General features: G+C 40.5%; 1 protein-coding gene across 5 annotated transcripts in view; it reads left to right on the top strand.

Moving 5' to 3' along the window:
* si:ch211-207d6.2 (sickle tail protein homolog) overlaps window positions 1-27,433 on the top strand; it is a 44,818-nt gene that overhangs the window by 15,039 nt on the left and 2,346 nt on the right. For 3 of the 5 annotated variants that reach the window (XM_027142721.2, XM_047806504.1, XM_047806505.1), the window contains exons 2-19: window positions 812-1,062; window positions 9,004-9,154; window positions 10,508-10,706; window positions 11,658-11,751; window positions 16,142-16,788; window positions 17,564-17,668; window positions 17,779-17,825; window positions 18,205-18,362; window positions 18,448-18,623; window positions 20,455-20,585; window positions 21,310-21,457; window positions 21,612-21,927; window positions 22,290-22,449; window positions 23,037-23,284; window positions 23,938-24,081; window positions 24,568-24,687; window positions 25,472-25,531; window positions 25,625-27,175. In XM_027142721.2, coding sequence (XP_026998522.2) covers window positions 812-1,062; window positions 9,004-9,154; window positions 10,508-10,706; window positions 11,658-11,751; window positions 16,142-16,788; window positions 17,564-17,668; window positions 17,779-17,825; window positions 18,205-18,362; window positions 18,448-18,623; window positions 20,455-20,585; window positions 21,310-21,457; window positions 21,612-21,927; window positions 22,290-22,449; window positions 23,037-23,284; window positions 23,938-24,081; window positions 24,568-24,687; window positions 25,472-25,531; window positions 25,625-27,175 — 4,706 coding nt within the window. Of the gene's footprint in view, window positions 1-811; window positions 1,063-2,220; window positions 2,504-9,003; window positions 9,155-10,507; window positions 10,707-11,657; window positions 11,752-16,141; window positions 16,789-17,563; window positions 17,669-17,778; window positions 17,826-18,204; window positions 18,363-18,447; window positions 18,624-20,454; window positions 20,586-21,309; window positions 21,458-21,611; window positions 21,928-22,289; window positions 22,450-23,036; window positions 23,285-23,937; window positions 24,082-24,567; window positions 24,688-25,471; window positions 25,532-25,624; window positions 27,176-27,433 lie in introns of those variants that run through there. The other 2 variants (XM_047806506.1, XM_047806503.1) reach the window with 2 other exon arrangements.

The following is a 27,433-nucleotide window of genomic DNA, read 5'->3' as shown; positions in this document are numbered from 1 at the left end:
ATTATGATGTCATTCAACTTTTATTAGAACGATGGCCTCAAACTGTGGCTCCGTCTCAAATGCATTTTTACCTGATAGGATGTAAACTAACTTAAAAAAATTATCTGGATTTTGTTTGATAATAATAAATTAGGTAACTCGCTTGGAACCATAACAAGCTGTCACTGGATTTTGTTAGCTAAACATAGTACTACTAACATTTCACAGAGGTTATCATAGCTGTTATATGTAAATAGCTAAATAGCAGGCTGGTCTATTTGTTAGCATCACTTTATAAAATGAATTATTTCATACAACAAGGTATTAAATAAGTGTAAATTAAGCTTTTACCTGCTAATCAGATTTTTAGCTGAATAGCAACAGACGGTATGTACAATTATGTATTATTATAGCAATTATAGTAACAGAATGTATTAATTCCCAAACAACATTCCTTCAGGATTTTCTTATGACTGACCGAAGATTCATTTTTATAAAAACACTTAGCTCATGAATTTGTGTTCAGGTCAGTAATAATGAAAGTCTATAAAATGACTGATATGAAATAAACATGAACATATTCTGGGTTTAGATGCAGTGACAGGAATCACAAACATTACCAGCTACAAAAAACACAACCCTGGCAACCCAGATTAATGATGACTTTGAACATATTTTTAAATAACATCTAAAGTGTAATTTCCTGTATAATTTCATTATACATATAATTTGTGTGTGAATACGATATATGATAAATCCTGTAGACTCTTTGTGTTATCCCTCACAGAGTTATCAACTTTTATGACGTGTTTTTTTTCCATCTGCTCATCAGAGAAGGTGAGGAGTGAGCAGAGACCGTGCTCGGCAGAGGATGTGGATAATCTGGACAGGAAGACAAGCAGCAGGGACGAGGGTGACCGATTGAACCCCTGGTCCCCTTGCACGCTTCCTCGAAAGCACACGTTCACCATGCAGGTGCAGAATACAGAGCAGCGTAGAGAGGCCTTTCTGGAACTCCTGAAGCAGAAATACCCTCATCACGCATCGGCCATTGCCGGACATCAGGAGAGACTCCGAGATCACGTAAGCTCTTGAGTGCTGTAGAGTTCTGGATCTGGATTCTGATTGGTCAGAAGGTTTTGATTTTCAGCTCTGCATCTCTGACAGTAGTGCAACAGCAAATCACAGCTTTATCATTTTTATAGCAACAGCTCATTCACAGGGAGTTTATGCACTGTACTTTATTGCTTACATAAACTGTGTTTTGCAGTTCTGTGGCTAATCAGAAGTCATTGATTATCTGATGGTTTACTGTATAATTGGCTGGAGATGAAATTTCCTTTTAATCATTCTATATGACATTCAATGATGCAGCAATTAGTACAGTTCCTGTGTTGCGATTAGAATCACTGTCATGTTTAACTCAGAACAATCACTTTATTGACAGGATAAATCTCTGTGGTATGTCTTGAAGCTTTTCTAAATGAGAACATTAATTCAGTTGTTCTTGTGATGTTACTGTGCAATGAATTGTCACTTTATTAGCATTTTTCTCTTAATGGACTTAGTAAAGATTACAATTCTATAGCAGTTCAATTCCACCTGACATTTCCAGCATGTCGTCTCTGCTTGATTAACCGAGTGTGTCTGAAATTTTTCATCAAAGGAACTTTGTTTTCGGATTTATTTCCTTAGTGGATAATTAAAAGTATGTGATTGTTTTAAAAGCACTTAAAATATCTCGTTTACATACGTTGACATTGTCATCTATGCTGCAGAACTGATTTGAACTACAGACTTTACAATGTACCGACGCGCTTTGACCACAAGACGCCGCGTTTTCACAACGATACGAATCACTACACTGAACCGACTTTTGGGAACACAACCATTTACGTGAAACGAATCGTTGATTTTTCTTTATTGACCACAAATACGATATGGAAATTCATGTCTACGGTTTTAGTGCTGAAATAAAAGAAAAAAGTTTACATACCAAAATGACTCTCTGATTCGACTCATTCATACGTCGATTAAACGGAACAGTTCAAACGAATCGATAATAATAATAACAACACAACGTGCGTATTACGGTACTTAATCAAGCAATATTCATTAAATACATACATGTATTTCGAAATGTTACATTTTAGAAATGTAGTTTATGTTTTAGATGGTTTGTTGTTCAAAAACTAAACGATTCCCTGTGGCGGATTCGGTTCGTTTATTGAATCGGTTTAATTCTATATGTTGAAGAGCAGGTTTAACAGGTAGAGCTGAACAGGGATTAATTTCAAAACACACACACACACGCGTGGCTTCACACCAGGGTTACACGCGTGTCTTTGAGTGTGCGTGTGTAGCACAAAAGAATAACCCGATAGCAAGAGAATCAGCTGAAAGTTTAGAGCTTCACTCTAGTGCGCGACTCGGTTCGCTCATGCCGCCGTCCGTGAGCCGATTCCCGGTGTGGACGCGTTTATGTTCGCGGTGAAGTCTTGGACTAATCGGATCTCGCTCTAAGGTACCGTGTTGTGATTTTCAGCAGCATTTCTATTTTCATCCAGTTCTTATTTTTCCAGCTTTATTAAGTCACCGTGCACTGTTTAATTAACTCTGCACGCGCAGCTTTAATTAACAGATTGTGGAGCAGGAAGCACAGCACAGTGCAGTGGATTTAGACTAGAACAGAGATTTAACAGAGTAGTTTAGGACAAGACATAAGCTGAAAAACCGCAAGACACTTTCAAGAACCTGCTTTTTTTTTTTAAGGAAGTGATCTTTACTCATTTTGGCACTTTAGTTGTTGGTCATTGGAACAAGATTCAAAGTCTTTTATAAAATGTACCAATGTAAATACATACTACTACTACTACTACTGCTAATAATAATAATAATAATAATAATAGAAGCACACTATAAACAGCAGTTTACACTATTTGTTTTGCTTGTAAATGAGCAACAGTGTGTTAATGTTATTGATATCACAATAAATTGCTACCACAGTTTATATTTTTTTGAGTTCCTTTATCTTTTCTAAATGTAAACTGAAAAATAATTAAACTCCAGATTTTTAAAGTTGAAGCTCTGAAAAAAGGCACCTCGATTATAAACCTGAGCTTTCTGCTGTTTCTTTAAAACTGACTGCTGATGGAAACGAGTGATTGATTGGAGTGATTGACATGGTGTGATCAGATTGATTAGTGGTGTCAGCTAAATTACAGTTTTGTTTTTCACTGATTATAACTTTGAGCATGGAGTTTCCTTTATAATGCAGCATTTAATAAAAAATGATGACTGTGCAGAGTGTGTGTGTCTTGTGTAGATGGTGTTTATACTCATCCCTCACTAAATTATAGGCTTAGTGAAGTATTCACTCTTTAGCATGCATGTTCTGTAAACAGATTTCCTTCCACACACAACGCTGTTGTCAAAATATCTCCAGTACGTCGTTGTTTTTGTTTTGTTCAGACAGCAGCAGGACAAAGGCTGTTTTAAAATGCAGACTTTGGACACTTTGGAACCATATGCCAGTTTATGCCATATGCCAGTTTAACGTATGCTTTATTTTTTGACAACAGAGTCATTTTTAAACACGACATTGTGATAATTTAGTATTTTGTGCATCACTACACACTTGTGTTGGTGCCAAAGATAAATTAAGCAAAACCCAGATATCTCTGTTGCTCCGTGTTTACACTAACCAGTGAAAGTCCCTTGTCACTTCATGTTCTTCTGAGCGTGAAGAAACTGCTACTGTTGTTGCTTTTGGGTGTGGCCTGTGCTTCTGTATTAGATATTAGATATAATATTGTTTATATGTTGCATGGCTGGCTTCGTGTAAATTAGATTAGCAAATCAAGCTAGCTGTACCAGTGACACACTCACACCAGCGACCTTCTGCTACTTTATTTTTCTTTGTAAAGTTTTTTTACACAGTAAATGGTAAATAATTGGTGGTCGTAGCTAAAGTTGTGATCAGGGAACTGAAGAAACATCAGACCACGCGAGACGAAGGATCGGATTGGTCCAAGGATTTGTTGGAGAGAATTGTTTCAGTTGAGAAACCCTCAGAAATGTCTCTCTGTCCATCAGATTGTGCTTGTAGTTGAAATCTCATCGTGTCTCATAGTTAAACAGATTTATTTGTATTTTAATAAAAAGAACTATCTACATTTGTTAGGGGGAAAAAATCACACATGGTTATAGAGAGGAGTAAAATGTAACATCACAGTTTCACATTTCAGCTTACAGCTTTACAGATGAGAAATTTACTTATGTTTTTTTTTTCTGTCTTGTAACTTGAAAGCGTTTATTTTCAGCCCTGTGTAGCTCCGCCCACTGTGAGCATTGCAGTTGCTGTGGAATTGATGTCTAATTACATGAATACTGTGACGGTGGAAATTAGCAGGTGAAGCTGTAATGTACTTAGCATACTCACAACACACAGTCAATTTGGAAACAGACCTGATGGAGACATTTTTGTGAGGTCTGATGACGTCTGTCGTTTGTCTGATCTTTGTGCTTGAGATGACGGCGAGGAGCCGTGTTTCTGAAGCACCCCAGCGAGAGTTACCGCCCTGTCACACCCCGCCTCTCACTCAGACCTGCCGGTGCCAGTGCGTGTTCAGTGTGGCTTCTCATTGGCTGAAATCCCTGTGCCCTTGACTCGGAGCGATATCAGAGCCGTGGGAGCGATGCCCTTAATTTCCCTCCTCCAATATCCTCTGGAGCCAGAGACTGGGCCTGAGGAGGCTGATTTATTCTGGCCATTGCAGGATTTTCAAAGGCCTGGCACAAGACCAGCGCAGATGAACCGTATCTTCGTCCAGCTGTGATTAGAGAGAGCAGTGAAGCAGACCAGAGGTCCAGCTGAACTGCTTCTCTTATGGTCTTCATCTATGTTTCTACACTACAGAATATACATGAAGATAAATCAGCAATTTGTCAGAAAAACTTTGTTAGACTTTGTTAGGAAATATTGCAGTTACAAAGCTGTGTTAAACAAAGTTGTTCTTATTACAGCTGAGTGGAATCAGTGGATTGGATAAAGGTTTGTGCTGAAACTTTACAATTAAAACTTATTTTGTTCTTTGGAATTTTTTTCCATAAATAATGATGCAGCCTCAACTATTTTTTTTTTTACCTTTTGTTTATTTTTTTTTTAATTGTTTATTTATTGTTTTGATGCCTTCACTGGAAAAAAGATACCTTCAGTACAACATTTTATCTGACCAGCTGCTTTATTCACTGTTAAATTGTTTAATTTTGTTGAGAATTTCTAGACAAACGTATTCCATAAAGTTCCTCCATCTTGGATTTGTTGAATGAGGTTCTGTTTTTTTTTTTGCAGAAAACTACTTTTCTTCTCATCTTTTTTAGAGTTTGTATTTGAAAGCGTGACTTTTCGTAGTTCTATTCTGTATTGAATGTAAAGCCTGTTAGCTAGAGATATGCTAGATTTATGTTTAGACATTTGGGTGATTATTTTGATTATTTGATATCGTTATTAGTGACGAACCCACAAATCCCACAGCACACTAGATGAAGTGACCTGAGGAAGCGTTCTTTTGCCTTCTTCTGTGACTTGTATTTGGAAGTTTTCCCCTAATCAAGACGTTGCTACACAAACAGTTTTCTCGTACAGACTAAGTAACCTGTAATGACAGTGTCTGAAGGCTTACATGTGTTTTTACGGCTCGTGGAGCGAAATGATTTCCTGATCTGTCTACAGCTGGAACGCCTTTTGCACGTTGTCGTTCACATCCGCTGCCTTTTGTGTCGGTTTAAAACTTGAAGAATGCTGCGTTCCCCATCTGCTGTTTCTACTACGCTGAAACCGGTTTAGTGTTTCAGAGCCTGTTGCTTAACACTAGTTTTTAATGAAGGCACTGAGTCATTACCCAGGCTCCCCACACACACACACACACACACACTGCGCAGCGAGCCACCTGTCATGCTCCATAAACCTCAAGACGAGTGGATGTGAAATTTGGCAGCGTGGACAATTGAGGCCTTTATTCTCTCCTGCAGTGTGATGTTATGCCTGACTGCACAGAAACGTCTACAGCAGCGGCACCTGTGCTGAGATCTCATCTACCACAACCTCCTGCCTCTGGACCACAGTGTGTGGGGGCCTTTCCTGTTGCAAATATTATCATCTGTGTTATGGGAATGAAACTTCACCCCAGGCATTTAATTGCAATTTTCTGGCACTAGAAGTGAATTATTTTGATTCTGCAACAGTTCCTGCATGTCACAACTCCGCTCCACTTCAGTGTCCAAACATGCCGCAGTGTCAGAGCTACACCCAGAATCTAGTCGAGGGCAACGTCACTGCAGCGTGAGATGATGACGAGCATGTTCTTGGGAAGCTCTGGCTCTCTTGGATTTGCTGAATGTTATATACGCTTTATTATACGCTTTATACAGCAATAGTTGAATATGTTCAATCACACTTCCTGATGTTTTTATCAAATCACATTTAGGATGTAACGCTTTATATATAAAAAAAAAAAAAAAACAACTTTTGGAAGTTTTGCCAGCTGAGTTACCTTCAGATCAGACAGTTGTTGATTTGGATGATTTTGTCTGTTTGACCTCCATCTTTTGTACACTTTTGTTTGGTGAGTTAAATTATGACACCCATGTCACATCACGATACCTGGACACATTTTTTTAATACACAATATGCATATTGAAGTCTTGTAGGATGTGATCAGATCTACATGATGTCTCAGAACAGTGTGTTGAGATGTTGGCACAGTTATTGATACCACATTAACACATTGTCATGTTGAGCACTACAGCAGACTCAGGATGGAACCTTGAGGAACGCCACATGACTGTATGATGTCATTTTGTCCTCGTGCTCTTCTGGTTCCTTAGCTGAGACAGAGTAAACCTGCTCTCTCCGTGAACTTCCTACGTTTATTAGCGCCTTTATGTCCGCGGCTTTGTGTTGAAATGTTAATGATTGGAATCGTCTCTCCTTTCAGTGGGTGGAAAAACATTTGGCACCAAAGCAGAGTGTCAGTCAGCATTCTGGCCTGAGTTCGAAGTATTTCATGTGGATTTGGGTTTGTGCCAGGAAATACATAAATTATTGAGATGTTGGCCGTGAATATGGAGAAGTTTCGGTTGCCAGGTCTGCAGCAAGAAATAAAACCATTTCCAAAAACTACAGAAACTGAGCTGCACTAAATCCTCAAATCAAATCAAATAAAAATGGTGGTGGTATTTTTTTTTATTGGTTAATCCAGTTCACCGACACTTACTAAGCAATTCATACACAAAAAGCAGTTGGCTTTTATAGATTTTTATTTCTTACAAGATATTTTAGTCAACGGTTTTAGTTAAATTATGAATTTACTAATTCAGTTAATAACCTGAACCTGTGTATGGGGTGAAAATCTTGGCTGCAAGCCAACATTGTAAAAAATCCAGACCTGGCAACCCAGTGCAGGTTCCTGGTGTCTATTGTGCTGCTGCTGTAATTGTGGTTTGAATAGCCGTGTGAGTTGCACTGTGTTTGTGGGCACTGGGAGGTTTTGTGGTTAGTTGTGTAGTGTAGTGTTGTGTTGTTGTGTAGTGTTGTGAGGAGTTAGAGGTGTAAAAACTGGTTTGAGTGAACCGGAGACTGGAGGTTAGTGTCATAGACTCTGTAGCACTTCAGAGGCGGGTGTTTTGATTGTGGTTTTGAAGAATGTGCTGCTTTTCTCTCACACATTCCTGCAGTTCATAACGCTGAATATGTGAGCAGTTGAGCTAAAAAATAAACTATTAAACCACACTGCGCTTTCACTCACTGGAACTTTCTGACTCCGCTGTACGAAAAGTCAAAATAATAACGACTTCTGTGTGCAGCTGCGGTTTTGTTGCTGTTCAGAAAACCCTGAGCAGGAGCTTGTGTTTTTCTCTTCTTTTTTTGATTAAGTTGTTTATTACTATAAACTGTAGATAATATTATGACTTGAGTTTGCACCACTTCTAAAACAGGTGAGATATTACTTATCATTTTTTGACCATTTGTATTTGATCTTGTTTATTAACCCGAGCTGCTTCTGACCCTGTTTTGGTGCAGCTTCATATTCCAGATATGGCACAGATGCAGGTCCATGGTTGGCTGAAATCCAGGACAGTGTGCATTTCTTATCTTATCGAAGATAAAAGGATTTTATTTATAATTGATCCTTACTTACTTTTAGCTCATTTACCCAAAAAAAGATACAGATTAAAACTGAGGTGTTGAAGGACAGAGGTTTCGCTCTGATCACCTTAAAGCCTTCACCACCGAGTGTGTGTGTTTGTGTGTGTGTGTGTGAGAGAGAGAGAGAGAGAGAGAGAGAGAGAGAGAGAGAGAGAGAGAGAGAGAGAGAGAGAGAGAGAGATCATGACCCCATATTTGATTCTAATTTCAAATTTTTAAGCATGAGTTTTTAGTGCAGGTTCCACTCCTTCACAGACCCTCGTCTTACTGTAGCAATAATAATAATAATAATAATTCCAGAAGGAGTTTTGCTCTATAGTCATTGTGGTTATTTGCCTACAGAGTCGTTATGACGAGCTTTCAGAAGAATGTTTTGGCGTCATGTGTCCTGCTCTTTCCCACACACTGAGGTGGAAAATGTGCAGCTCTGAGCTCGTGGTTTCATGAACTGGACTTTAAATATTTAATAATTTGGGACAAACTCGCCACATGATGGCTGTGGTTTTAGAAACACACACATTTACATTACTCTTTACATTTTATTGTGTGGAAAATCAGAAGGAAATGAACATGTCCTGTGCTCTTTCTGTCTCTCCACATGTCTCTGTCTCTGTATGTTCTTTTCATCTCTTTTACAGACACAAAAAAGGCTTTTAATATCCATTATGATTCCCAAATATTTCCATTGTGTTCTGAGATGTAGTTTTAAGAATGAAATCCATCACTGTGAAAATCTGATGTGTTTTGTGTGTGTGTGTGTGTGTGTGTGTGTGTGTGTGTGTGTGTGTGTGTGTGTGTGTGTGTTTCTCTTCCAGATAAGGACTCACAGTGTTTTAGGAGAGCAGGAGTGTGTGAGAGAGGTCATGACTGAAGGAGAACCGCTCACGTCCTTCATGCGGGGCAGCCGCACTCGTGCCAGCCTCCCTGTCGTCAGGTCCAGCAACCACACCAAGGAGCGCTCGCTGGGTATCACCTCCACCATCACCTTCACCCTCACCATCATCTTCCCCATCACCACTCATTTCACCACCTTCACCTTCACTATCTCATTTTCCATCACCATCCACTTCACCATCCCCTTCACCATCACATCCTCTATCCATAACCTTCACATCGATATCACTTTACATCGCCATCAGATACTTCAACATTCTTCACTTTCATCAGTACAAAAGGTTCAGAAGTTTTTCAGAAGTCTGGATGATTCTGTGCTCAGTCCTCAGTCAGAGTTTTCTACATTTATTTGTCTGTAATGTAATCAGTGTAACTCAGCGTTTTATGCATCCGTGCATATAAATGTTTCATTTCAGTCACATATTTAATGTCACTTTTTTTTGTTTGTGATATTTATAATCTTTACTTCTATTGAAAATGTTTGGTCTGTTTTAAATCAATGGTATCATGATTTCAAACCTTCATGCATGGTGATGTGATCCCTTCTGGCTCTAATCTCACTTTTATTTTGTGTTGCCGAGGAAACGCTTCAACCAATCATTGGCTACCACCAATTTGCTAGACAATCTTTATTCATTTACAAAATATTACTTAAGTATTTCAGAATTTTCGACTTCTTTCTCTTTGCTCTGGTGGTCTGATGGTGATGGTGCTGTTTGTTATTTTTTTTTCCACAGTAAAATCTGCCACTGCATGTTGAAACAGTTTGGTTTGGTTCGATGCCTCCATTTGGAATCGTATCCCATTACGTCTCTTTTTAAACACAACACCAAGACTAGGAGAAGCCCGAGGGCTGGGCTGAACGTGTACCAACAAATAATTTGGTGTTGAAGAATAGCCGAGGTTTTGGGTCGTACCATGTGCCATGTGTGTGGGGGAGATTCAGTGCTGCTGAGCTGAATCAGCTATGGCACTTCTGGATTTTATTTAAAATTTAAATAGCAGGAGTTTAAGATTTCCATCACACACAGTTCAGTTTCTACACTTCAGTAAATAAAATGTGGCTTTAAATTGATCATTAGAGGCTGCATTTAGCTTTTACTGAAAGTCTGACAGCAGTATGAGCTCCGATATTAACCACATGTGCGTCTTTTACTTTCTACAACTGAAATTCTTTAGTCTCTAAAGTCAGTGCAGATATTTATTCTCCTTACAGCTTTAAAAACATTAGCTATCGTATTGGAAAAACAATGATTAATTTTAAGGTCTTTAAGCTATTGCTATGGTGATATGGGAGATGCCTGATAGGTCCATGCGATGGTGTTAGAGATATTGAGACGGTTTAGACGTCAGAGAACTCTACAGGTGTGTGTGCTGTGTGATGAGAGATGAGTTAGACAGCTGTGGGTTCTCTGTGTTCTCCAGGTGTTCTGCACCTGCAGTATGGCGAGGAGACGAAGCAGATCCTCATGCCTAACGAGGTGTCGAGTGCTGATACCGTGCATGCTCTGTTCGTCAGCGCTTTCCCTCAGCAGCTCACGCTCAACATGCTCGAGTCACCCAACATGGCCATCTACATGAAGGACCACGCCAGGAACATCTACTACGAGCTCACTGACGTCAGGTAAATTTACTTACGTTTTTATAAAATCTAACATTAATATCGTACACCTAGTGCACACACACACACACACACACACCCACACACACACACCCTGTGAGGAGGAGAACCTTAGCTCAGGGAGAAGAGAGTGTTTCTAGCTGTTATAATGTAAGTGGCATCAGGGACTCGCCTGTTCCAACATAAAAGTCACTATAAACTGATTTAAAAGTAGTTATTTGTCTTATTGAAATCTGTGTGTTTTAGAGAGAATAAATAATATATGAGCTGTTAGAGGAAGTGAGTCGTGTTCAGAGTGGTGACAGTAACACGGCTGACGATCTGCAGCTTGCTGAGCGTAAACGTTCCTAGACATCTCTGTGGAATTAGTGTTGTATAGCACATTGGCGATTTATCTACCTGTTTATCCGTTCATGCCTGTTGAAGTTACAGCAACGTGTTTTGACAGACGGCTCAGGGGTGTGTGTCGACACACGTTTGCTCTCATAACTTTCAAACGTTATAAACAACCACGCCCAGCTCTCCATACTGATACACACACATACACACACACACACACACACACACGCTGCATCACTCTGTCTCTTTCCTGTTTTACTGGTGTGTGTGTGTGTGAGCACCACAGGGAACAGTGCAGAAGAGGGTGTGGATCTGATAACCACCCAACAGTCTGCACACAGCCTCACGCGCATTACTCTGTATCCATTTATAGTGGACCGTTCCTCTTATGACAGGACCCGCACAGAGCCTCTCTGATTCAACAGAAGAATTAAATTCATTGCTTTGAATTCATGAATTGAATTGTATTCATGTGTGTTAAAATAGTGACTAAATTAGTGAGTCTGTTGTAATTGATTCATTCATCATGGGAAATGATTCTGATTCATAATCACCTTTTTTGTGTGTGTGTGTGTGTGTGTGTGTGTGTGTGTGTGTGTGTGTGTGTGTTTGCAGAAGCATCACACCAAACTCCTACCTGAAGGTTTATAACAAGGATCCCAATCAGGCTTTTAATCACAACTCGAGACAAAACAATGGAGACACCAGAGTGAGTGAAACCTTCACACCTCTCTCTCCCTCTCTCTCTCTCTCTCTCTCTCTCTCTCTCTCTCTCTCTCTCTCACACTCTCTCTTTCATTCACACACACACACAATTACACTGTTCGTCGTCTTTAAGCGCTGTGGTTTTTTTGTGGTTTTTTCCCCCAAAAGAGAAGACATATTCTTATTAATATGTTTACATCATTGAGGTGGCTGACAGGACCAGAATAAGATAATCTTTGTTTGTTTTATGATGCCATCAATTCACCTTTTTAAACTTATTAAAAAAGCTCGTATAAATCTTGATCTTATTTATTTGCTGCACTTTTGCTTTGCTCCAACACAGTAACTGTGACGCACAGCTTCAGGAGGCCAGACAGTGGCATTAGCATTCCTGTTAGCATGTGGAGCGGATTAGCTGCTGAAATTGGAACCAGACCTGCTGTTATTTGTGGTCTAATGAAAGCCATGTGTAAAGACTTTACAGGAACATTTTATCATCTCATATTATCGTATCACTGGACGTAACCGCACATAAATTCATGACGTTTTTTTTTTAGTCTTCTGAGAAATGTTTGTCATTTATGAAAAATGAGTGAAGTTTGCACCGAATGTTCTGCTGCTCTGCTTAATACTGAAAAATGTTAATTTTACTTAGATGAGTGTATATTTTTTATACATTCTGCGTGACATCAGCTGTCGGTGAAGCTCCCAGTAGTTGAATCCGATCTTAACCCCACCCATTTAACATTAAAATAGAATGCAGAGAAATTCTGTCAAACATCGTTTAGAAGTTATTCAGATATCAACCCAGTGAGGGGGCGGAGCTAATTCAGTCACTTTAGGGTAATTATTTTTTTTTATCTGAAACATGACTCAGCAGTTTTGAGTCTAATCTGATGTGATGCGATGCAGCAGAGTTACTCTTACCATCCAGAAGTAGCCAAGAACAACAGCTCTGTCTTTTATCCATTTCCAGTTACAGTCACTGTTTCAGAATATCACAGAACAAGTTCCAGCTTTACCTCTGACTGATTCAAAACACTGAAGACTCCTTCAACACATGACACATAAACATCTCTTTACTTTAAGCATATTTTATAACTGTGATTTTTGTTCTGTTACGAAAGAGACTTTAGGTTTGAATCTGAAGGTGTTGACCTTCTCACCAATCAGAATCCAGCATTCAGCAGCAGCATGATGAAATGAAAGGTCATGATGAAACAAAAGCAGATTTTGCTCCTGGACTCCAGGCTGCTGTTTTTCTCATGTCTGATACTCAGACAGTTAAAAGACGCCAGTGATGTCGATTAGGGAAGCAGCGTTACCACAAATTGTAGTTAATAACAGTGAGCGTGTGTCTGGCTCTCTGTCTGAAACCGTCTCTCTCTCTCTCACACACACACACACACACACACACACACACACACACACACACATACATACACACACAGAGGAATGACACAACACCAAATGCTGATTCGCCAGAAAATAAGCTGTGTAATGAGCAGTGTTTTAAATGATTAAACAAAAGGGCAAAGCGACTTTTCCAACATGGAAATGTCTCTGAAATATAATAATACAATAATATTTCAGGGCTGATGTGGCAGACTGTTCTTCCCTTCTGTTATTCTCAAATCTTAACTGGAATATTCCTGCAAGAGTGTGGTTGTGAGTTGGACTCACTCTGGGGTCACGCCCTTTGACCTTTGACTACTGATCACACACAGTGTGATGTGTGACACGCTTGCTGCATTCTTGGTTGATCAAACCTGCCATTAGTGCAGTAACTTCACCTGCAACAGAAGGAAATACTCTGAGTGATTTACAGACTTGTTTAAAAACCCATCACTCTTGGACTTTTAGGCTTGTTTGAAACATTACAGTATGTCTGTTAACAAACCACGGACAAGTTAATAAATTGTGATGGTAACAGTTACAGTATCTTTCAAAACATATTTAGATATCATATCTTGTCATCTTAACCATTGTCATGTTTTCTCCATGATTTTTTTTGCCTCTCAGCAACATCCAGAGATCGTTCTGTTCTTCAGACTGTGCAACATCTTTAGCATTATAAGCCATGATTTACAGTGTATGAGAACGAGTCAGTAAGGAGTCAAATGCGAGTCAAAAGATTTGACTGAGATTTGATGAGTTGAATCAAATGATCCGACTTGTTGAAAAGAGGCAAACATCTCATCACTATTAAACGTGTTACAGAGGACTAAATGGCGTTTTGTCATCACTTATAGTCCCAGTGTCATTCCTGCCACGCCCATCACCACCACAGAACAAGACCGCACTAAATTTTCAAAACAAAACATACATGCTTCGACATGCTTGTTAACGTCACACACCTGTTCATTGAGGCTATTAAACGACTCATTGTCTACTTCTAGCGTTTCATGGCCTTCTTTCAGCAGTTCAGCTGTGGATTAAACCTTTAGTGGGTTGAACAACAATTCGTTTAAGGCAAAAAGTCAGCTTCGGTCAGGATCCTGAGATCACGTTCTTCCAGTTTTTCCATCAACTTCAGCTCTTCTCCCTCAAGCTGAAGTGTTAACGATCTCACTGTTTTGCAAGCGGGTTTGATGTGTTTCTGCTTCACATGAGAAACTTGAACCGTTAGTCGAGTGGGTTATACGTAGAAGAGTTTAAGCACCTGTTGCAACATGCCTTCCCCCAAGGATTATGGGTAATTCATCTGCATTAGAAGCACCGCTCTGCCTCACCCCTTCTTTGTTTTTGTGTGTCTCGTATACTGGATCTTATTAAAGGAAGAAATGCTGTATGTGCCATTCAGTGGGTGGAGCTAACAGAAATTAATTTGCATAAAGCTAACTAGCAAACAGCAATAAAAGACTGATAAAGCCACAGTTGGGTCTTTGTGTTGACATTTTCTGTATTTTTTTTCTTTAATTAAAAACAACTAAGATTGTAATATTAATATACCAACACAAGGATATTTTTAATATCTGTCAAATCTGTAAAATCAGTGTGGTGACAATTTACAACACCCCTACATTTTATCTATCAAATGTTTAATGTGTTTAATAATAATTTTTTTTTGTATTTAAAAAAGCAAATTGAATGTACCAACTAAGAAAAGAAGTATGAGGATATAATGAAAATTAAAATGCAAAAGACATTCCTGAAATAGAAATCATTTTGAAACAAATAATAGTTTGTCAAATAACTTCAAGGAGGTTTATAAAGTTGACTGACTTTCTTCATCACAAGGGTGTTTTTATTTGCAGGGTTTTCCGCCTCGTTGATTAACCGGAGAATTCCCAAGTGTTGCTGCAGAAGTGTTGCTGCGTCATGTTTCGTGCTGTAGCATTTCGTGTGTGTTATCAGTTGGGGTGAAGGCAAGTGGCGTGTGGTTGTGTGCATAACCAGACCCATTCTTCTCTCTGTAATAGTGAAGGTGATGAGAGACAGACGGCTTTTGATTGTCCTGCAGCGCTCTGCGTTTTGCTCGGATCAGACAGGTTCAGGCAGAGACGCTGTTGTGCTGCATTCAGTCCTTTGTTCCCGTCTTTATTTTCATCCATAATCGCAACAACACATGGGCTGGATTCTGTTCTGTTTCTAAAACGGATTATTAATGTGAATGGGGAGTCGTTCAGACAGGACACTGGTTCATTCTTTTCATCTTCATTAAACTGCGATGAAGACCGCCAGCTTTTCACAATAAATTCCTCCTTAATTCCTCCAAAATTTGCCTTGGTGATGCTCGTTGTTTCCCACAGACAAGTTAATCCCTGGTATGGAGGTGTGTATCGTCTGCTTTACATGTGTGTGTTGGGTTGCGTGCAAATCTCCGGTAAACAAATGCAAATGAAAGTAAACGTTTTTTTATCCCGTAACATCACGATGCACAGAGTCTGTAATGGAAACACGCTCGAATTACATTTAAATGTTTGTTCAACTTTTACTGACGTGAAACAAATTCTAATATTTTCACACAGGGTGGAGTAGGTGATTGCAATGGTCTTGTTTATTAAATCAATTCTGGTAATGCAGAAGAGCCAATCATTTTCTAGTATACAAATCCAGGCCCTTTACCAAACGTTTCTCAGAGAATGTGGTCAGAGCATTCTCTGATGGAGGTGTTCTAATTTGCATATTTATAGAGTTTTATTAATTACATCATCAATGTAGGTGTTTGTAGAGTTTAATTTGAAAAAAGTAAATTTATACCATTCATTTGTAATTAAGGTGTTTATTATTTTGTGAGGTCGTTAAAGGGTTAAAATAAATATTACAAATAAAAAAAAAAGTATTTATGAAGATCAAAGCCCAGGAGTTACGAACAGGGCGAGTTGAATGTAATCTGGTTTTACTTTGAAATTTATTACACTAAACAAATTGTTTATTCATCTTCTCCTCAGATTACTCGTGAGAGAATTTACAGCTCCAGACAGCAGCAGGCTGGTGGACAGTTGATGGGTCACACACTTCCTACACCCCAAAGTCCCCTCCAGGGTCCTCAGGGTTCTCTGTCTCCACCACTGGCTCGCTCAGTTCCCTCTTCACCATCGCGATTCACCTACAACTCTCGCACCATGCCAGGTGGGGCCACGCTTCCCCGCGAGCGTGTGTCCAGCATACCGTGTTCCAGCGCTATCCTGGAGCGACGGGACGTCAAACCAGACGAAGACATGGACTCGTACGGCTTTCCTGAGGCACGCCTAAGCATGGCCGATTCCCCCGACGGCGGCGTCTTCCACCATCACTCCCTTTACAGGCAAAAATCTCGCAAGTACAGCGACAACCCACTAAGCCCGAAGAATCAGAAAACTCCGCCTCCTTCACCTCACAGGGTCAACGAAGTCAGGATGATCGACATCCACCCGGGACAAAACACACACATGATGTTGGAGAGGACTTCATCCCTCCGGAGATCTTTGAGGAAGGAAAGCAATGGGACTTTGGAGGTGGCATCGAGGCCCAGAGGAAGCGTGACGTCCCCCGTGTTTGCAGATTTACACGGAGGAGGACCTTTCCAGAGCCTCGTACCATCAGCAGATCCTCAGAGGTGAGGCTCGGGTCACATTCCGCTACTTTAAGACCTTGTAAGTAGAGCTGGTGTTGTTGTGTAAGCATGTGTTGTTTGCTCTGTCAACACCTACAGACACAGTTTGTAAACGGTTTGTAAGTTTTGGAAATTATCCCATAAGTGAACATGTAGTTCAGCAGCAGAGCATCAGGCAAAGGTTTCAGCAGATGTGGAAGTTTGCTTTTGTGTTTGAAATGAAAGCTTATGTTTTCTTCACCCAGAACAAGCTAAACCAGGACAATAAAAATACATCACTGATATTACTGGAAAGTTTGAGGAAGAGTAGCGTTCATGTAATTCTGCTCTGGTGTGTTCACGTTGTCAATAAATCAGCATGATGTGATGAAGTCAACTAGCTGCTAGAGCTAAAAATTTATGCATGTGTAATTATAGAGTTTCCAAATCATTTTCTCACACATCTGAGGGACATGTTGGTTTTTATATTAATTTTGTGTCATTTCCACACTTACTGTTTATATCCTCCATACTAAAGATAAAATACATTTACATTATTCAGCGCAATGTAGAAATGTGCTTTGAAGTATGTATCGATTAAATTGCTATGTGCTACCTAGCTTTAGCATTATGTTATTAGCATTAGCTAGCCTGTGTTTGTATTTTACGAATCTGTGATGATTTAGACAGCGGTAGTCCCAGGTCTGATCAGAGCTACGAAGAAGCAGATTAATAAAGTTGTATTAGATTAGTTGTGGTAAATGATTTACATTTTTGTCTGTGGTTACTTTTCCCTCAGCAAGCGCATGAAGGTCATGGAGCAGCGGTTAGCCAGCCTCACTGGCCTCGTTCAGCACGCGCTTTTCAAAGGGACGAATGCTAGCGGAGGACAAGAGACACTGAGGTAAACAACAAAGAAAAACAATAGCATTATATTCATATGAAGTTGCTATTAAAGTTTGTGCAAATTGTTGTTTTGTAAAAGTGACCAATATCAAACTTCTCTGATTTCAGTGAGAAATTGGTCTCGGAGTCTCTCGCTCAAAACACAAACACTGGAGGTTAGTATCGTTGTTCTTCAAGTGTAATTATATATGAATTAGTCATAATCCATGAATTAAAAAATGTATTAGACATTTTTTTCTGAATCGTTTTTCATTTATTATTTTAGCATGGTTTGCTCTTAACACACTAGTCAAGAGCTGTGGACCACAAAAAAGAAATTTTGAATCAGTCCATAAATGGAAATATAGGCATGCCCTAAGTGGGCGTGCCTTTAAAGTAACAAACGAGAATGTAGTCATTTCCTTGAGTTTGTATCCTGGGTCAATATAGCTTGAGGACCATATACGAAAACGTGGGCATGTACAGAATGATATATGTAAATGTATACTTGCCCATATATGGTAGTATTCAAGCGTGCATGTGTGTGTTTTGCAGGACTCTCCCCCGTGGCTGTGTGTAAGAGTCCCACTTTTCAGTCTGAGCCTCTTGTGCCTCCTTCAGCCAGAGACCCGGCTCTGAGCCTCCTCCTGTCCACCTTCCACAAAAACGTCTCCAACCTCCGCCAGCAGCTCCATCAGATCCGACAGGCACAGGCAAGAACATCTCCATTGCTATGTTTGTTCCTTTGCCGAACCTGCATGTGCAGTGTGTTTGACTATTTGACTACGTCGTATCCAGCTGCAGAACCAGGTGGCGATGAAGACGATGCTGAAGCAGGCGGAAGAGGAACTGACTGTGAGAATGTGCGAGAAGCTGCAGATGCTGGACGACCCGCTGAAGAAGCAGAGGATGGAGGTGGACGAGGAGAGACGCAGATATGAGGTCATGGAGGAGAACGTGCTGCTCCAGCTGGGGTGAGAAGTTACAGTTAACCACAGCTCACCTGATTTCACGTCCCCCATGTTCTGTGTAACAAATAACATAAGTGTTACGTTGAATGCTGAGTGAGATCGTTATTGTTGCCACTTACACTGGAGACTCCTTTCGTGCATGTTACATGAAAGTCTTTCGAGGAAAACATCTAAATATCAACGATTACACACATTTTCACACACACACACACAAGTTGATTGTGCAACTTTGAGCCTTAGGTTTGAAAATCAAATAAGTAGGATTTGTCACACTGCCCTGGAGCTCAGACTCCTCCTGAGAACTCGCAATCCCAAGCTGGAGGCAAACAGGCAACATTTTCTCACATCACGCTATGAAATACCTGTGTGTGTGTGTGTGTGTGTGTGTGTGTGTGTGTGTGTGTGTGTGTGTGTGTGTGTGTGTGTGTGTGTGTGTGTGTGTGTGTGGCCTCACACAATGCCTGCAGCACACAGAGTTTTCTACTCACTGATCTGTTAGTTCAGCAGGAAATGGTTGTTGAAGCTTCCACACATTTTAGGAGATTTGATCAGTACTGCTGTTTTTGCTGCTGAAGTATTTGGTAGTTGTTGGTACCTGAAGCGAACCTTTCAGTCCTACACACCCAAACCGCCTTCTCTCTCTCTCTCTCTCTCTCTCTCTCTCTCTCTCTCTCTCTCTCTCTCTCTCTCTCTCTCTCTCTCTCTCTCTCACACTCACACACACACACACACACACACTGCAAGTAAACACTTTCCAGCATGTAGAACAGGTTTCAACACTGTCTGTTTCACTGCAATAAATCTCCACTGCGCTCCTGGAAAAAACGAAAAGCTCTCTATACTGAATTCACTGTGAGAAATACAGCAGAAATCAGGATCTGGTGGAATCAGAGCTTTATTTAATTCTGGGGTGTGATATAGATTGGATGTGCCAGATTAGACACAAGATGGATATATTTATTCAAATGAAATGTAATCTAATTAAGGTGCTAATTATATTCAATTGACTAACACAGATCTGGGAAAAAGGTCGGTTTAAACTTGAACCTTTTCACTGCTTCTAACACATTAGACAGGAAGTAGTTCAAAGGTACTGCATGAGAATGCACCCAGAAGGAATTTGTCATTCTGCTTTGTATTTTAAAGTCAACATTTACTTGTCATAGGTTCTGCAGAGCGTTTTGTTGTAATGTATTTGTTTGTGGTTTGTTAGCTAGCTGATTTTAGCTACATGTACAGTACACCATCAATATGATTAAAATATCTACAGGAAGTTCATTAGCATTCATTCATTCATTCATTCATTTTCTACCGCTTATCCGAACTACCTCGGGTCACGGGAGCCTGTGCCTATCTCAGGCATCATCGGGCATCAAGGCAGGATACACCCTGGACGGAGTGCCAACCCATCGCAGGGCACACACACACTCTCATTCACTCACGCACTATGGCATCTCTGGAAAATTGTCCAATCAACCTACCATGCATGTCTTTGGACCGGGGGAGGAAACCGGAGTACCCGGAGGAAACCCCCGAGGCACGGGGAGAACATGCAAACTCCACACACACAAGGCAGAGGCAGCAATCAAACCCCCAACTCTGGAGGTGTGAGGCAAACATGCTAACCACTAAGCCACCGTGCCCCCAGTTAATTAGCAATTATTTAATAAATGTTCTGTAAATGCTATAAGACTAGAGGGTGATGTCCTGCCTGCTTTTTTAATGAAATACAGAGCACATCCAGGTCAGGCCATAAATCTATTGTGTTATTTTGCTATTTTACTGCTTTATGTCTGGCAGAATTAACTGTTAATCTTCTGCTTAATCATTACAGGGATCTGGAGATGCACGTGGAGCAGCTGAAGATGAACTCCAGCTCGGCTCAGAGAGCCGTCACACTGCGGGACGTGGAGGACGGTGCGGTTAATCTGAGGAAAGTCGGCGAGACGCTCGCCACACTGAAGGGTAAACAGCATCGCATGATGCAGTGAAACTGAAAATGACTGGTCTTGTGATTGTTTTAAACTTAAAGGATATTCAGAGGTCAGAGGCATTGAAGAAATGAGCTGCAGCAAGATGTTTTTGCATTTAAATACGAACATGTATAAAATGTGATGTAAGTTTTTTTTAGCTTAAAGTGAACATGAATAATACAGTGGACAGTGATGGTAGATTGTTCAGTGTTTGAGCCTTAAACACCAGTTTAAGCCAGTTTAAATCCCAGTGATATCATAGAACCACTTTACAAACCTTATGACCTTCAGACATTTTGTGTAGGAGCTCTGTTTTATAAAGATCAGGCACGGATATGAAATATCAAGGAAAAACATGCCCTTAATATGCAATACAATATATCAGTGTGTTCTGCTTAGCTCACGTTAGACGGCTCACAGAAGTATGGTGTTAAGATCAGATAAAAAGATTCATGAGGAATGTGCTGAAGGCTCTTCAATCAAGAAAGGTCAGAAAACTTTCAACTTCTAACCTGAAAAGAATAAAGACGGGAAAAAGATTAAAAGAAGCCAAGTAATAATCCTAAAGTTTGCTGTAATCACACAGTGCTCTGTTTAGGAATGTCATTACTGTCACCACAGACTGAACACAATGGTTATAACTCTCACGCATTTGATTTCACAACAACCTGTAGCTGTGTGTGTGTGTGTGTGTGTGTGTGTGTGTGCGCGCGCAGGAGAGTTCCCAGCTCTGCAGTCGAGAATGCATGCAGTGTTGAGGATGGAAGTAGAGGCTGTGCGCTTCCTGAAGGAGGAACCTCAGAAGATGGACACCATGCTGAAAAGGGTTAAAGACCTGACCAAGACGCTCAGCAGCCTCAGGATGTATGACACACACAAAATAACCCACATAGTTTTATATTCATGTGGTAGAGAGAGTGTTAAAATGATGCTCATTCCATCATTCCTAGTCATTTTATTTATCTTATCCATTAACCTGGAGATTGAGATGTTTTATCCTGCTGTGTATGTTGATCAGACAAGCTACAGAAGGCACCCTCTGCGCTGAGCCGATTTCCATGAAGCCCGAGTCACCTGATTCTCCCAGAGACTCAGCCACACCTCAGCAGCTTTTATGTTCAAGCCCCACCCACTTTACCATCACCTCTTCCTCTAATCCCAACAACAGTGAGCTTGTCTCAATATCTTCCTCCTCGCCCATCATGGCACAGAGGTCCTGTAGTTCAGAGCTGGTCCCGAGTCTTAGCCAAGATGCCCCTGCTGTCATCTCAGTGACCGCAAGAGATGTCCAGAACAAACTGCTGAGCTGCGGAGAAAGCACTGAAAGAGACGAGGTGAGGAGTGCCAAGTTACTGACTCTCACCCACAGCCTCTCACTCACAGCCATTATGACAGCACTTATGTTTCTAAGCCACAGTTTAAAATCTGTCCTTATTTTCCTTTCTTTTTCAGGCTCTCATGAATAAATGTCTGTCCTTTTCTTATACATTTAGATTCTATTGTCTTTTTCTCTAACTTTCTTTCATTCTTACTTTGCGTTTCTTTTTGCCTTCTGACATCTTTATTTTATTTTATAGTTTTCATCATTTTTTTAAAATCCAACAAATTAATGTATATAAAATTGTGATGTATTGAAACCTGTGATATTGGGTTATAAAGATTTTGAGGTTTGAGGGGTGTGGGCATGTCTTTGCAGGCAGTGGACAGGAGACAGGCTGAGGAAGAAGCAGATATGGAGCGCATTTTACAGCAGGCTCAAGCCAACCTGATGAAGAATATTCCTGACCTAGAGCTGAAAAATCAGGAGTCTTGCATCCAGACTGATGAAGTGAACACACCTCAGTCTCCACATCCAGGTCTGTCTCTCATCTGCTTTTAATCAAATTAAATCAAATTATATGAAATTTCACTGGACTAATAAGTCGCCTTCAGCAGTAAACGTGCCTGTCATTATGGGTCAGTCTCAGTGAAGGAGGCGTGGCCTCTGTGCTTGTCAGTCTCAGTGAAGGAGGAATGGCCAGAGGAACAGAAATAACGTTGCCAGGTTTAGTCCAGCAAACAGTGATTATATAGAGGAGGTGGGGCTTAATTCATCTTTAGTAAAAAAAAATGTTGGGTTTAGTATCTGTTCTTAGAAATTAACTGAAATTATTTTAAATAACTGCTGCTTTTTATATAAAAAATATGTTTTGGTAAAATGGTTAAAAAGCTAGTACACTTTTGAACTATTATTGAACAGAATTATGTCAAAATGTTTACTGCTTTACATGTGTTGTGGTTAATGTTTCTAGATGCACACCGTATCTCTACTTTGTCTCTAGTTTTTAAGTGTCACTAAGTGAATGTCATTGTGCCTTCTTGAAAAACACATCTACTACCTTTAACACCTTCTATGTGCAAACAGAAATGTTTTCAACACGTCTTTGTTTCCGATTCTAAACAGAGGCCACCTCTCCAGCCGAACCAGTAGCAGACAAACCAGTCCAAACCAGCTTGGAGTGTGTACATAGAACTCCTAAAGAGAAGCCTCAAAAAGCCAGTGTGGACAGAGCAGCACCCTGTCAGGATGGAGCAAACAAATCTCCACCCCCTGCTCCACCCCGAAGATTCCCCATGTCAGCGACAGGACTGACGACCGGACGTTCTGGGGAGGTCCTCTTCACCACTCGCCAGGACCCCGCCCCCAATCAGGTGTGTGTGTGTGTGTGAGATGGATCGAGACCTTGTTTAGCCACATTCCCAGACACTTTTCTCAGCCAAAGAGCACAAATGCTGTCCTAGGTACTTTGTATATTCCAATTGTTTCACATAAAGTGAAATGAGTTTCCAAAAATACGACACACCCTCAGTGGTACATACTGTACCATAATATAAACGTATAATATAATCAAAGAAGGTAGTGGATTCTGATTGATGAGAGTGCATCAGCGATGAACAAAATCAACAATTTCTTAATATTTCTTTAAATATTTATGAAATAAATCATAAGTACATTGTGAGTGCACAAACATTTGCACATTTAAATGTAACTACTGGTTACAGCAGACCAGGCTACTACTGTGTGTAGTACAATAGATGGTGTATACTGTACCTGTCCTGATGTTTTACAGTACAGCAGTATTCTCAACATTCTTACATTTTTAGATTTTTTTTATTTTTTTCTTCCATTTGTATCTCAAGTTTCACAAAAGCATAAACTCAAAAGTGATTTGTTCATTCATTTGTTCAGCTGCTACTGTATTTCAACTACGGCTTTTTTTTCCTTAAAGGGGAATTAACATAATACAATGTGTGCGTTAGTAAACACCACTGAGGAGTCAATCAAGTTTGTTTTTTTTCATCAGGAGCGAGAGGAGGAAGCTCTCCAGTCCAAACCCAAGCGAGTTCGTCCAGAGTTGAAACCCAAACCACGCACACTTCCTCCGATCAACACACGTGAGGAGGAGGAGGAGGATCACGATGAAGATAAGATCATAGCAGAACTGCAGGTGAATAGCTGTATATTCTGCACACACCTATTCACACCCAGTTAAGCTCTCAGCCTGAGTGAAGGTATAAAGTAATGTGAAAAAACAACAACCTGTCTAACATGCACAGTAGGGTGGAGGTGTTTCATAACAATCACACTTTAGTTTATGAGAGTCGCACCCATCCTGACACCAACACTGTCCTCAGGCATCATCTTAATGTGGTAAACTTTGCTGTGTGCTACATTTTGGTGTTTACTGACCTCTAGTGGTGAGCTGACGTTCTCACACTTTCCCTCAAAAGGAGTTGACGTTCTTTAACCTTCTCAGGTCTACTTTACACACCAAGATCAGTATAAGGAAATTCTTATATGGCATGTGTTTTTCAATTGGCTACAAATGTCAGACCATATTTGCTAAATATATGAAATTTTACACCAAAAACGATGTGTTGTCCAGTTCTGAAAGACCTAATAGTGTGTAATGTTAACACACACTCCACTCTAGGTGTTTGAGAAGTGTCCCGTTAAAGATTTAGAGCCCAGATACATTGTTGACCTGACCACCCACGTTCTCCCAGACCAAGAGCCGGAGCCGGCCTTCTCTATTTCCTCGTTTGACCCAAAGGTAACTGATTCAGATTAGCGCCCCCTAGCTGTTTGCCACCATATTGCTGATATCCTCCTGAATTGAGGCTCCTTAACGGCCTTTTAACCAGCAATACTAACACTATGCCTTGATTTGGCTTTATCCATGCTTGCAGTGCTTTAAGAGACACACTGGTATGCTGCAGTGTCTCTAACCCCACTCTTACACTTGCATTTCTGTTGCTTGATGGATTGATAGATTTAATGGCATTAAAGGTTTACTGGACTAAAGGGTCATGAAATATGTATCTCTTCTATGCTGTCTCACATCTCCTTTTTAATCCGCATGCTCCCTTTAGTGTAAGTATTACTTTGTGTGATTAATTTCAGCAGATTTACATCAAAAGAAACTTTTTCAGGAGCTGAGAAGCTTAAGATCATTTTAGGTCCATTAAAGAGTACTTCAAGATTTATTTGTATGGTATATGTTCTAGATTTTCTTCCACCTTTGTTATATGTTACATGAGAGACATCAGTTGCATGCTCAATTTAAACAAGGCTGAGGATATCATGTATTGGCATCTAAACCTTCTAGGAATGGTAAATGAATATACTAACATACATTTTCCCCCATTTTAGCCTTCTGATAAACAACTGACAACATACTGCCTTTAAAGTCATTTAATTTTCAGGCTCCTTGCATGATTTCTACCAAGTATATGTGGATAAGGTTCCTGATTATTGTTTTATTAACATGTAGTTTTCAAAGTTGTTGCTGAATGTAAGATTTTGAAACACTTCATTTTATCTTTAAAAAATGTTAGAACTCCACTCTCCATTGTGAAGATGGAAAAAACACTCCTCTTACTTCACCTGGATCTGGGGTAAAATATTTGTCCTAGCTTTGTCTTAATACATTTTTTCCAGTGAAAATTGTAGTTGTCTCACATTAAAAATCTCTGTCTGTTGATCATTAGATCATATATTACATCACTGGTTCAGCAAAAACAGCCAGCAACAATCCATTCGGAGGATCTGAAGTCCAAAGTGAGCCCGGGGAAGGAGTGATTTCCTTGTCTAAGGTGGCGCATCTGAATTCTCCTGATTTTACTCAACAGCCGAACGTATTAATGCCATCTGGCTTGAATTTAGATTCCCCTGAATCAGCAGAAGAAAGCCTAAAAGGGTCAAATGACCCTCAGAAGGACATCAGCAGTGATGGGCAGGAAGCAAATATTCCAAAAAGCATTGCTAGCAAGCCAGAGAATCACTTGGTTTCTTCTGAAAATCTCATTAATGCCGCTGAGAAACCATCCAGCAATGGATCTGAAGTTAACGAGGCTAAATCAACTGTACAACAAGAAACATTGGTGCCATCAGAAGAAGCTGGGTACCAGGAGGAGACACAGGTGGTGGTAATGAGAACGTCTAAGGGTAGAAACGGATACAATGAGGAGACTAGCTTGAGCCCTGATCTTCCCCCAGAGGAACTTCAACCTCCACCTGATAACATTGCCTTTATGATTACCAAAACCAGAGTGCAGGCTTTGTCCACTGGAGAATACCAGCAGCTTGTGAGCTCCACGGAACAAGATGTTGAAACCGTTAAAGTAGGAACGGATGAGACTGTGTCCACCCAAGAGGATGGTGAGTTCAGTAAAAAACCAGTCATCATTGTCTTTGATGAGCCCATGGACATCCGACAGGCCTACAAGCGTCTCTCCACCATCTTCGAATGTGAAGAAGAGCTGGACAGGACTCTCTCAAAGGAGCGCATCATCGAGGATACTGAGGAGATCAGTGAGGAAGAGGTGACCAAGGATAGGGTTGGCCATCAGGACAAGTCCAGCAGTAAATCAGACAGCACTAGGGGTAATCATCTCCAAGTACCTGGTCAAGAGCAGAAACTCCTTGATTGCTCTTCTGTGGTGTCGGAGGATGTGTCCCAAGTAGACCTCCCCAGTGACGGCAAGCAAGAAGCTAAAAAGAAGTTTAAGTTCAAGTTTCCAAAGAAGCAACTGGCAGCTATCGGCCAGGCCCTTCGTACTGGTACAAAAACAGGCAAAAAAACATTGCAGGTGGTTGTTTATGAGGATGAGGAGGAACCAGACGGTACGCTGAAGGAAGCAAGAGAAGCCAAGAGATTTGAGATTAAATCCAGTATAGACACTGCCAGTCCTGACGTCTCAGCCAGTGAGACATCGGAATCCCAGACCATCAGCCAGCAACCCTCTGCAGGAAGGACTAATGAGATCTGTCAAACTGCATACAAAACCTTAGACAGCCTGGAGGAGACAATTAAACAACTAGAAACCACAATCACAAATATGGACCCTGCACTGTCCCCCGACGCCTCCTGTAAAGATCAGAATGTCAAAAGAGCCACAGAGAACCAAACTGCACAGGCTGAAAACAGTCCTTCAAGGAAACCAGCTCCTCTAGGACCAAAGCCTCAGAAGCCTCCTCAGAGGAAGAAGTCCAAAGTGCAATGCGTTCCTCTGCCTTCTTCCTCCTGCAGCACTAAACAGGTCTTTCCATTCAGCTCCTCTCGCCTGCTTCTCGGTGCTTTGGGTTTGTCTCTGAGGTTCTGCATTCTAACCACTGACTTTAATCTAATGTGAATGTGTTTGTAGGTGCCTGTGGGGTGGATTCACAACAGGGAAACCTCTTTGTTCAGTCCTGTGTGTGATTTGTTATAATGCTGTTCTTGTCTTTACTTCACTTTTTGATATGGTGATGGTATTCCCTCTCCAACTGATTTCCTTTGATCGTCACGTGATCAATCA

This window comes from Tachysurus fulvidraco, chromosome 22 (assembly GCF_022655615.1).
Source record: "Tachysurus fulvidraco isolate hzauxx_2018 chromosome 22, HZAU_PFXX_2.0, whole genome shotgun sequence".
Taxonomy (NCBI): domain Eukaryota; kingdom Metazoa; phylum Chordata; class Actinopteri; order Siluriformes; family Bagridae; genus Tachysurus; species Tachysurus fulvidraco.
This window is presented reverse-complemented; position numbering and strand designations above follow the sequence as displayed.